An 11,243-nucleotide genomic window follows, 5' to 3' on the forward strand; every position below is an offset into this window, starting at 1 on the left:
AGAATCGGGATGAGTTGATGAGCCAGGAGTGTGCGCTCTCCAGCCCAACAGATCTGGATTCAATCCATGCCATGTGGTCTAGACCAAGAATGCCTCAGTTTCCCCATCTGTGAACCAGTGATGAAATCCAAACAGATTCCTTGGGGTTGTTGATAATAAAAGGATTCGGCCGGCATGTGCCAGTTGTAGGCTGGGAGCTGTCCGCAGTGCTGACCCCAAGAAGTAGCACCAAAACTGGAACCCACAGCCATGGGGGTAGGAACGGGAGCCAAAGGAACAAACATGGGAGACGCAGAGCTCAGAGCCAGCCGTCTCCTGCTCTGCCCCTGCACCTCACGAGTGAGTCTGTCTCCACAATCAGACTCAACATTCAGATGGGGAAACTGAGGTCCAAGACCACAAGGCTAAGCAGGGAAGAGCCAGGGTAGGGGGGTGGGGAAGAAGATGAGAGAAGGGGTCATCAGCTGAACCTCTGCTATGTTTATTTCCTTCCTTATGAGGTGGATCTTCTTATTCCCATATCACAGAGGAGGATGTTAAAGCTCAGAGAGGAAATGACCTGCTGAGGGTCACACAGCTGGGGGCGGCTCATTTTCCCCCTCTCCCTTCAAATCTTTGCAAGAATCTGCTCCTCCTAGAACCTAGGATGCCTGACTGTTCCCTGACACACACTCCATTTGAGCACTACCATCACCACCTTCTCCTAAGGGCGCCTGAATTCTAATGCAGAAATCGAAGTGTTCCATCCTAGGCCTCCCCAGGGAGGATTCCTGGCAGCTGGGAGCATGCGCAGGGAAAGCTGAGGGTGGGGTGTATGGAGACAGTGGGCCCCTCCCAGAACAGGAGGCTCACTGAGATGTCAGCTGTCTGTTTTCTTCTTGAGGAAACTGAGTTCCAGATGGAAAAACCACTTGCCCACATCTATATTCATTCATTTATTCATTCAGTACAAAAAGATAGTTCATATGGTGCTAGAAAGAAAATTAAACTATGTTAGGGCCTGGAGAGTGATTGAGGGAGGGGCCAGTAATATTGCTCAGGTGTAGTTAGGGGCCATTCTGAGGAGATGACTTTGAGCTGAGACTGGAAAGAGGAGAAGGAGCTGGCCAGGAGAGAACTAGGAAAATAGCATACCTGGCAGAGGGAACAGAATGTGCAAAGGCCCCGAAGTGGGAACAAGCTGGTGTGGTTTGATGAACAGTGAGGGGAGGCCGGAGTGGAGTGCGGGGAGGTGGGTTGGTGGGGAATTGATGTGGGGCCTCAGGGGTGGTTCTGGGAGTGGATTGAGAGCTTTCAAGAGATGCCACTTGCGGGACTTCCCTGGTGGCACAGAGGTTAAGAATCCGCCTGCCAATGCAAGGGACATGGGTTCGAGCCCTGGTCCGGGAAGATCCCACATGCTGCGGAGCAACTAAGCCCGTGCACCACATGAACCGCCACTCTAGAGCCCGAGAGCCACAACTACTGAGCCCGTGTGCCACAACTACTGAAGCCCATGCGCCTAGAGCCCGTGCTCAACAAGAGAACAAGAGGAGCCACCGCAGTGAGAAGCCCGTGCACCATAACGAAGAGTAACCCCCAGTCTCTGCAACTAGAGAAAGTCCGCACGCAGCAACGAAGACCCAACGCAACCACAAATAAGTAAGTAAATAAATAAACACCGATGAGTTTTGTTTTGTTTTGTTTTTTATAAATTTATTTATTTTTTGGCTGTGTTGGGTCTTCATTGCTGCACCTGGGCTTTCTCTAGTTGCAGCGAGCTGGGACTACTCTTCATTGCAGTGAGTGGGCTTCTACTTGCAGTGGCTTCTTTTGCTGCAGAGCAGGGGCTCTAGGTGCGCGGGCTTCAGTAGTTGTGGCTCGCGGGCTCTAGAGCGCAGGCTCAGTAGTTGTGGTGCACAGGCTTAGCTGCTCCACAGCATGTGGGATCTTCCCGGACCAGGGCTCGAACCCGTGTGCCCTGCATTGGCAGGTGGATTCTTAACCACTGAGCCACCCTCAATGAGTTTTTAAAAATTAAAAAAAAAAAGAGATTCCACTTGCTTTATGATTTTAAGAAGCCTTCTGTGTCTGCATCAGGGACCATTGGGGGAGGATAGAGGCTGGGGCAGCATCTGGGTGGACGTGGGTGGGGCCCATGAGTGGATGCGGGACATGTTTTGGTGGCTGAGAGATGGGCCATGGCCATAGGGTGTTCAAGGAGATTCAAGGGTAACTCGTGATTATGATGGGTGACTTGTCACACAGTTCTCTGGATGGGTGGGGCCACCATGACCTAGATGGGGAAGATTTGGGATGAAGCGCCACGATCTGGTGAATTCAGGTTCCACATGGCCCCCAGGGGGAGCGAGAGGAGGCAGCTTGATGTTTGGGTCTGGGCTTGTGGGGGGCCTGGCTGGTTTTGGGGTGAAACAGACAAGACAGGCCCTGGGGGGAGCAGTCGACAGCATCTGCAGGGGCTTGGGTGGTGGATTCTTCAGCAAGCCCCGACTCCCAGGATCTAGCCCGGCTGCTCCCTGCCGGGGTAGTGTAAGGTAAGGATGGGGGCTCTCAGAGCTGCAGGTTGAGGAGGGGAGGGTCCTCCAGACCTCTCAGCTGCAGCTTTAATCAACCTGCCACTCCAGACTAATTGCTTTCCTCGTTGAGAGTCTGGAGTGGGGACAGAAGGCCTGGCAGGAGGCCCTGGGTGGGGAAGGGATTGCGGGGAGGCTGAGAAGCTGTCTTTTGATTTGTCCATCTCTCCTGTCTCTGAGATCCTGATACGAGCTAGCTCTGGCTGCGACCCCAAGTCCTGCCTCTAAGACAAACCCTAAATCTGTCCCTTGACTGATCCTAACCCTCCCGTGGCCTCCAGCACCCCTAGATCACAATCCACACCCCTCACCGCAGCCCCCAAGACCCCACGTGCCCTAGTCCCTGCCCTTCATCACCTCTCACCTTCCTCTTCTCCCCTCACTCAACCTGCCTCAGCCTCACCAACCTTGTCGTAGCTGCTCCTTAAACCTGCCTCAGGGCCTTTGCACAGGCTGTGCCTTCTGTAGGAAATTCCCTTCCCCCAGCTCTCCCCATGGCTGGCTGCTTGTTTTTATCCATTCTTCAGCTCAAAAGTCACCTCCTCAGAGAAGCCCTCCCTGCCCAGCCTGGGCAGCCTCACTCACATTCACCCACCTCCAGAGGTTATCCTTTTTCTTGGTTTAATTTCTGTCTGCCCAGCCTGTGAGCCTCCATGTTCCCAGGCCCAGCACAGTAGGCACTCCACGTGCAAGTGGAATGACTGATGCTGTAAACTGAGTGTTTGGAGGAGCATAATGTGGTCCCCACTTTGCAGAGGAAGAAGGTGCGACTTGGAGAGGGAGCCAGCTGCCAGGGTTCACTGGAGCTGCCTGATCACACAACACATTAAAGAGGAGGGTCAGGGATTGTCCTGGGCGGTTGGAGTAGTTGGGGGTTCAGCTCAATGGCAGGGGTTCAGAGCACAGACAAGGGTCCCAAAGACTCAGGTTCAAATCTTGCTCAACCATTCACCTAAAGGGAGAGGTAGCCTCTCTGGGCCTCAGTTTCCTCTTCTGTAAACTGAGACTACCCTTATCTTTCTCCTCCTCCCACAGACAGCTGGGGCGTGGCTAAATGAGTTAAAGCGTGTAGGACCTTGCCTGTTGCCGGGGCCCACCTCATCCTGACTTCTCTCCAGCCACAAAATTTTAGCCCCCCACCCTTTTTTTTACATAAGCATATAGAGTCCCAGAGAAGTTACCAGCCACTCAGGCATCAGCCTGGGATTCAAATCCAGCTCCTGCCCAGTTCCCCACTCACTACTGTCTTTTTCTCCTGCCTCAGTTTCCCTGCCCCGAATGTCTGGCCTCACACCCTCCGCACCCTGGACTGAGGGCATCCAGGCCCCGTTTCCTTGGGCAATCAAAAACCTTGCATCCAGACCCAAGGGGTCCCTAGTGCCCTCCCTCCCCAATGCCCCCCACCCCAGTCCCCTGCTCCCAAAAGCAATGGCTGCAGCCTGGGGCTGGATACTTGGATCTGGTCTTAGTGGCCTTTATGGGCCTCAGTTCCCCCATCTGTAAGTGGGTTTCCAGGCAGCTCTGGGTGTTTCCAAGTACTGGGACCCCCCCTCTCCCCCATGGCCTGGACAAGGGCACCCCACTTCAGTCACAGCCCGCTCCCCACTGCTCACCTCGTGTAGCGGGAAGGAGAGCGCTGTTCTGCTGCGCCTCATGGCAGCATGAGGTGTCTCTGAACCTGGGGAGATGGACGTGAGACCTCTGGGCTCTGAGAGCCCTGCTATACTCCTGTGAGAGCCCCCCCTAGACAGGGAGCCCACTCCCATACCCTGCCTCCTCTCTTGGAGCCTGCAGATACTCAGTCAAGGTAACCTGGGCCAGACCACAGGCACCAGTGTGGGGCAACCCCCCGGCCCTCTGCAGGGGCCTCCGTCTAAGGGCAGTGGGCTCGACGCCCAGACATACTCCCCAAGCCCTCTCCCAACTCCCTGCCCAAGTCAGCAGCTTTGGAGCATCAGGACCCTCAGGAGGAAGTCCCCTGGCCCCATGGGAGATCCATTTAGCTCCCAGCCAAGCTCTGGAGGGTGCAGGGACCCCAGCCCACTACTTGAGAACCCCCCAAACTCATACCAGCTCTGCGAGGCCTGGGTAGGCCTGACGCTCACTGCCGCCACTGAGTCCTGCCTGAGTCCTGTGACCTCGCAGGGAGTGGGGGAGGGGAGGACTTAGCCTGCCCGAGAGGTGGCCCAGGGTCCCCGCCCAAGTGGAGCCCCTTAACTGTCTGAGCGCCAGGCCTGAGCAGGATACACCCACATACTACCCTCAGGACCCAGCCGGGAGGTGGGGGGCAGAGCGACTGGGAGGGTGTGAGGGTGTCACCAAGAAGGTGTGAGAGAGAGCGGCCAGGAGCAAGTGACCACGTGTGTTTGTGGGGGGAGTGAGGGTGCGGGGGGGGCGGGCCCAGAGTGGGCAGGTGTTAAGTTGAATTGTTCTTGTGTTTGCTTATGAAAGAGGGAGGGAGCCAGAGAGAGAAGAGGAGACAGAAAGATGGAGACAGAGACAGAGAAGCAGAGAGACGGAGAGGCAGAGAGAGGTGCAGTTTTGAGGTCAGAATAGAAGGATTTTACCAGCTTGGGGTCTGGGACATGGGCTTCACAGCCAGAGCCCATGAGGTATGTCTTCAGGAGTTTGAAGATGGCTCTCAGGAGGTCCCTGGAGGCTCCGGGAAAGTTGCCCACCATGCTCTGCTGCCCCAGGCAGATTGATGACCCTCTCTGGTCCTCTGGTCAACACTCTCTACAAACAGATGGGGCTGGAGCTGCAGCAGGAGCCTGGGGCCCCCAGGAGGGGCTGTGGGGTGAGGAGGGCTGTGGTCAGGGGAAAAGGGTTCATGTGACATTGCCACCTCCCAAGCCACCATGAGTTAATGTTTCACCAGAACTGCTGCCTGCCTGGGAGGCCCTGCTGTCCCCTCTGCCCCCAAGAATCATCAGAGCATGACCCTCCCCTGGGCGGGCTTCCCCTCGATGTGCTGGGTCACTTTGACCCCCAGCCTCTCTGACCACCCATCTCACTGTGGGTCAAACTCAGCCCTGAGGGGGCAGCTCCAGGCCTGAGTCATGGCCAAGGCACACGGTCGAGACCCAGCCTGGAGCCTCGGCGTCCCAATCTGCTAGAGAAGCCTGGAAAGTCCCTGAGGGTGGAGTGAGTAGAAGGAAGAACCCACAGACCCACCAGGGTCCCCAGTCCCAGGCCTGCACCTCCCCTAACTCAGTTTTCCATCCTGTACAATGGGAGGGAAGAGAGTGGACGCCCATGCTCAGACCCTGGGAAACAGGACTTGAGACAATGGGAGTCGAGGAGGGGAGGGCATTTTGACTCCCTGTTCTCTGCATGCTTCTGGCCCTTTCCAGTGTCTAAGCGTTTGCACGGGCTGTCCCTGCCTCCTGGTTACCCCTGCTGATCTGCCCTCCTAAAGACTTGAAAGAAGACCGGTTGGATTCTGGAACTTGCTGGCTGGAGACTCCCCCATGGTGTTCTGGCTAAAACTCACACTTCTTCCCATAGCCCACCTGGTGCCCCACAGATCCCTCCCTCACCCAGCTCTGACCCTGCTCACCTCTTTGTTGTTTCCCAAACACCCCTAGTTTTTCCTACCACAGGGCCTTTGTACTTGCTGTGTCTGCTTCCTGGGACACCTTCCCTGGTGTCCCCCAGGGTGGCTCCTTCGCCCTTTCAGATCTTGGCACAAATATCACCTTCCAGGGACTTCACTGGGTGGTCCAGTGGTTAGGACTCTGCGTTCTCACTGCCGAAGGCCCTGGTTCAATCCCTGGTCAGGGAACTAAGATCCCACAAGCCACGTGGTGCACCTTCCAGAGAGACCTCCCTACCCTCTCTGAAAATCTGGACACATGGGACCCTGGGATCCAGCCACAACCCCAATCTGTGACTTTCTGGTCCTCAGCCATCTGAAATCGTGTCACTTGATCTCCTGGCTGTTGTCAGTCTTTCCCCTTGAGACTGTTGGCTCCGTAAGGGTGGAGAAATGGTCCCCACTGTGACCTCAGCACATAGTACGCACTCAAGAATGTTTGTCAAATGAATCCATGATTCAAGATGCCTCAGAGGAACAGCAGGGGCTTTATTCCCACAAGCCTTGCCCCTCTCCAGACACCCCAACCCCATCCAAGCCCCCCATCCCAGCCTCTTGAGGATCACTCCAGTGTGTGATAGGCAGAGGATGACCTTCAGCTCACAAGCCCCTGAAGGAGGAACACGCACAAGAGGTTATTCAGGCACCAGTGGGCTTTTCAGCAGGGGCCTGCCCTGCTTGGGAGGGCAATCTCCCCAGCCTAGCCTCCCCCCAACCCCATGGATACCTCATCCAGCTTCTGGAACTCAGACACACCTTTGTGGCAGCACCTCACAGCCATTATCACACATCCGATGAGCAAAACAGACACCAGCAGACACACGGCCACCACCACACCTGGGTTCCCGTGCAACTCGGGGGCCCCAGTGTCACCTGGAGGGGAGCTCTGTGTCAGCCCTAGACCCCATCCCTTCTAAGCCTGAGACACCCACCAGGGCCCAGTGCCTTTTAAGTCCCCTCTCAGGAAGCTGTGCTTAATTCCCTCTCCAGTCTCTGCTGTAACCATTTCTTCAAGCACATTTTTATCCTTTTACTTTTGTTTTTCTTTTCTTTTCTTTTTTCTTTTTATTTTGAATATATTTGTCTACAAGCAACCAATTTTGTTCACTCTGTTTCCACAGCCATTGTTGGCCACTTCTGGGAGTTCTTGCAAAGTGAAAAAAATAATCCAACCTAGAACTCTGTTCCCAAATGCAGCGACTTTCTGAGGATACGTGCAAAATTTGACACCTCGTGAAGATGGTTTATATCCTGTGACTTTAAGCAAAATGTTATTACGCTTCGTGTTTGCACTCTTCTTTGCATGTTTTGGAGACAATGTATTATTTTGAATGACAGATTTTTCTAGACCCTCTGAAAATGCTTGGCCTCTATTGGACCCCTGGGGCCCTGTATGATCACACCCTGCAACTTCCCCACCCTCACTGCCCCCGACTAGTGCCCCCACTCGCCCCATTCCAGCCATCTCACTCTTCTTCAGATGCACCAGGCGCAGTCCTACCTCAGGGCCTTTGCACTTGCTGTGCTCACTGCCTGGGCTGTTCTCCCCCTAGCTACCTGCGGGGTTCCCTCCTTCGCCTCCTTCAAACCAAGACCTTGGCTGAATAATCTTTAAAAATTTCAAAACCTTTGCACTCACATTCTAACCCCTTATCCTGCTCTACTTTGTTCTTTTATAAACAAATATGTAATTTACTTATAACCTGTCTCCCAACATAACTGTGTCTCACAGGGCCCGACACAGGATAGGTGCTTAATAAAACGTGCTTGGAATGAAGAAGGTCTGAAGAGGTTTAGGAGATGCTGGGGTGGGAGAAGAGGCCCTTCCCAGCATATTCTTAGGACTGTGTCTCCCCCTGGTGGCCTATCTCAGAACTGCACCCTGGTATCCGCAACCATCCCCCATCTGCCCAAATGTCCCAATATTCACCAAGGTCAGAGGCCACGGATGTCCTGTCAGTGGTGGCCGAGGACACGGAGGAAGGCACCGTGCTGAGATTGGGGTGAGTGGGGCCCTATGCAGGGTGGTCAAGGAGATGGAACTCAGGGGGCTAGAGTGGGAGGTGAGGGTGTGCTCTGAACTGGGAGAGCCGGAGTTGGAGTGGGTGACTGTCTCTGCTTGTGAGGAGGTGGGCTGCATGGTGGAGGTTGCCCCTGAATTTGAGGGGATTATGGAACCTGCCTCTGAACTAGGGGTGCTAGGGTGCGGGGTGGAGCCTGTCTCTGGGCTCTCTTGTCTGTTGTGGTTTTCCAGTGAAGTAGGGGAGGGGTGGCTGGAGGGAGAAGTCAGAGATTAGGAAGTCAAGTTCTCCATCTCTGAGACTGTAACACCTGAAAAGAAAATACCATTGGGGTGCAGGGAGAAGATGACTAGGAACAAAGGCTTGTGACCCTGGCCCAGACTCCCCTCTGGATGCCTCTTTCCCTATTATGTCAGATAGACGACACCCACCACTTAGGGAGACTTGGAGGATTTAGTGCACCACGTGAGTGCTTAGTGGCAAACTGAGGTGCCCTTGTCTGAATTTCCTTATCTGAACTCCCACAGCCAGGGTTCCAGTTCAGGGTGGACCCTCCCTGCCCTTTATTCTTGCTTCAGGGGGTCTAGAAATCTCTGGATGTAGGGAATGGCTGCAACCCAAGCAGCATGCTGAGCAACTCTTTTAAACCTTCTGGGACTCAGATTCCTTGTCTGTAAAATGGACATCACAGGAAGTCAGAGTCTCTGAGAGCTCACGCAGGTCCGGTACAAGGTGATGTTTGACGGCAGAGATCCACCTCTGAGCTCCCAAGGAGGATCAGCCCTAATCTGCTTCCCCGGGTACCTGGAAGGTCCCCATGGCTAAACTCAGAGTTTTATTGGGGGCACAGAGGCCTGGGCTCTAAGACTCTGGAACCCCCACTACCTTGCTCCAGCTGCTCCCTAGCTTCTACCCCATCCTAGACACGGAGCCCAGAGGCCAGGCTGAGGGTGGGTAAAGATTTCATGGGCTGCCCCCCACAATTACTTCCTTCCCAGTTCCAGGCTGCTGGGCACCTTAACTGCTTGCAAGTTCATTCATCAACCACTCCCTGCCCCCCCTCCCCATCCACTCTGCCCTGGACCAATCTTTGTGCTTCCTCCCCTGCCTCACCCCAAGCAGCAGAAATGCGGAAATAATATCTGGCACTGGCCCCAGGAGGGGGCAGGGTCCACATGCAGACCCTGTTTCTCTGTCCAGTTTCCCAGGCTCTGCGGGGATGACAGATGAGTCTAGAAGAGGCATGGTGCGCTGGCCTGACTTCATCCCCATTTTACTGGTGGGGAACTGAGGCTCAGAATGGTAGAGCGTCTGGTCCCAGGTGACTGGAAAGTGGGAGGAAGGCCCCTCAAAGACCTCCACGGAGTCAAGGACTAAGAGTTCAGCCTCCCCAGAATGCCTCCCACCATTATTTGAGGAAGAATACAAATGAGAAGAGTTATCTGCTGAAATGAAGATGACTCAGGGGCCACAGTGGACCCCAAGCCAAGCTAGACCTCTGAGGAGTTGAACTTCTAAAGCAAACTGAGGAAAACTAGTGGGCCTGCAAGGAGTAGGTTGTTGAGGACATAAACTCTACTGGGTGCCTGGCACAGAGCAGGCACTCACGAGCTGCTGGAGAGTTGACCAGAAGGTAAAATGGGGCTGTTTCTATGCACTGTGTCAGGAGTTTGCTTTGCCCAGAGACTCCTAGACCAGGAGACTGGCATGAGCCAAGTCAGCTGGTTCTAATCTGGGTCTGGCACAGGAAGGGAGACTCGGCTTGCCTGAGCCTCAGTTTCCAGAGCTATGAAATGGGGATAAATGTGGTGCCTTCTAAGTGAAGCCCTTGTCTGCTATAAGAGTCTCACGTGCGGTGGCCTCCACTCTGATATTCCAGGTTTGGGGCTGGGACATGGGTCAGAGAGAGCGATGACTTCTCCACCCTGGGAACTGTCTTATAAGGGAGCAGAAAGAAATTAAGTCAGGCGCCAAGAACTTCTCCTGGGAGCCATAGATGCTCAGTGACCAGGAAGTGAGCCCTTCTCCCGCCCACACCCCCATGGTCCTGGGGACCTCACACTTCTCCCTTTGGGTTCTGGCTAAGAAAAATTGAGTTTTGAAACGGAACCTCAAACTGGGTATGAAGCATTCACCAGCCTCTCGCTGGCTCAGGTTATGCTGGGGTGGCGGAAATGGCAGCCTCAGGGCTGGGGCAGGGGGTGGAAGGGTGGTGGTGCTCCCACTGTTCTCACGACCTCCCCACCTTGCTTCTGGGAGAAGGAGCAGCCCTTTTGGGGGGAGGGATGGAGTGCCAGAGCAGCGTGGCCTAAGGGAGGAGTCCAGATGCCAGGTGTGTGGCTAGGCCATATGCCCCCTCCAGCTTCCTGGAAGCTGGATCTCCTTCTTACCTGTTCTTACCTGTAGAGGTGACACTGGCAGTTCCTGAACTCCCACCAGGTTTCAGCAGCAGCACCAGAGCCAGCAACAAAAGCGGCTGCGGCAGCTGGGAGCCCGCCATTCCTGCGTGGGGAGGGGGGACTGCGGGCTCCGCACAGGTGTGTGGCCAGGTGCCTGCTCTTTACACCTGTGCACCCCCTGCTGGCGGCGCGCGGAGCTGCTCAGGGGCGAGGCGGAGGCAGGGCTTCCGGACGCAGGGCCTCTGGGGGGCGCTACGGTTCACCAGGGGCGACCTTCCTGACCCCCTCTCCACTTGGACCCCTCCACCTCTCCTAACAAGCCCTCCTGACTCATGACCCTGAAGCTTTTACACTCTGCCTATCCCCTCAGGACACCCCCTGCCCCTTCTAGTTCCCCCTGGAACCCCCATCTCTCTGTGCCCCCTCTATGGCTGCCCCAAACCCAAGCTGTCACCCCCCCCCACCCCTCCTCTTGGCCAGGCTGGCCCTCTCTCCCTCTCTGCCCTGTCCCTGATCCCACTGGCTGGGGATGTCTGTGTACGGCTCTCTCTCACCCAGATCGGGGCCCCTTGGGGGTGGGCCCAGCATCCTCTCAAATCTGGATGTGGCTGGAACCCTCTAGTATTTCCTGAATGAGGCACCCATGCATGCACCT

At 55.3% G+C, this 11,243-nt stretch overlaps 1 protein-coding gene across 1 annotated transcript; it reads right to left on the reverse strand.

Moving 5' to 3' along the window:
- Positions 1-6,768: 6,768 nt before the first annotated feature.
- CIST1 (colon, intestine and stomach enriched 1) lies at positions 6,769-10,689 on the reverse strand. Its single transcript, XM_060094458.1, has 4 exons — positions 10,590-10,689; positions 8,143-8,322; positions 6,885-7,041; positions 6,769-6,778 (listed from the first exon to the last, which is right to left on the reverse strand). The coding sequence occupies exons 1-4, from the start codon at positions 10,687-10,689 to the stop codon at positions 6,769-6,771; spliced, it is 447 nt and encodes a 148-aa protein (XP_059950441.1).
- Between the last annotated feature and the right edge of the window lie 554 nt (positions 10,690-11,243).

This window comes from Mesoplodon densirostris, chromosome 3 (assembly GCF_025265405.1).
Source record: "Mesoplodon densirostris isolate mMesDen1 chromosome 3, mMesDen1 primary haplotype, whole genome shotgun sequence".
Taxonomy (NCBI): domain Eukaryota; kingdom Metazoa; phylum Chordata; class Mammalia; order Artiodactyla; family Ziphiidae; genus Mesoplodon; species Mesoplodon densirostris.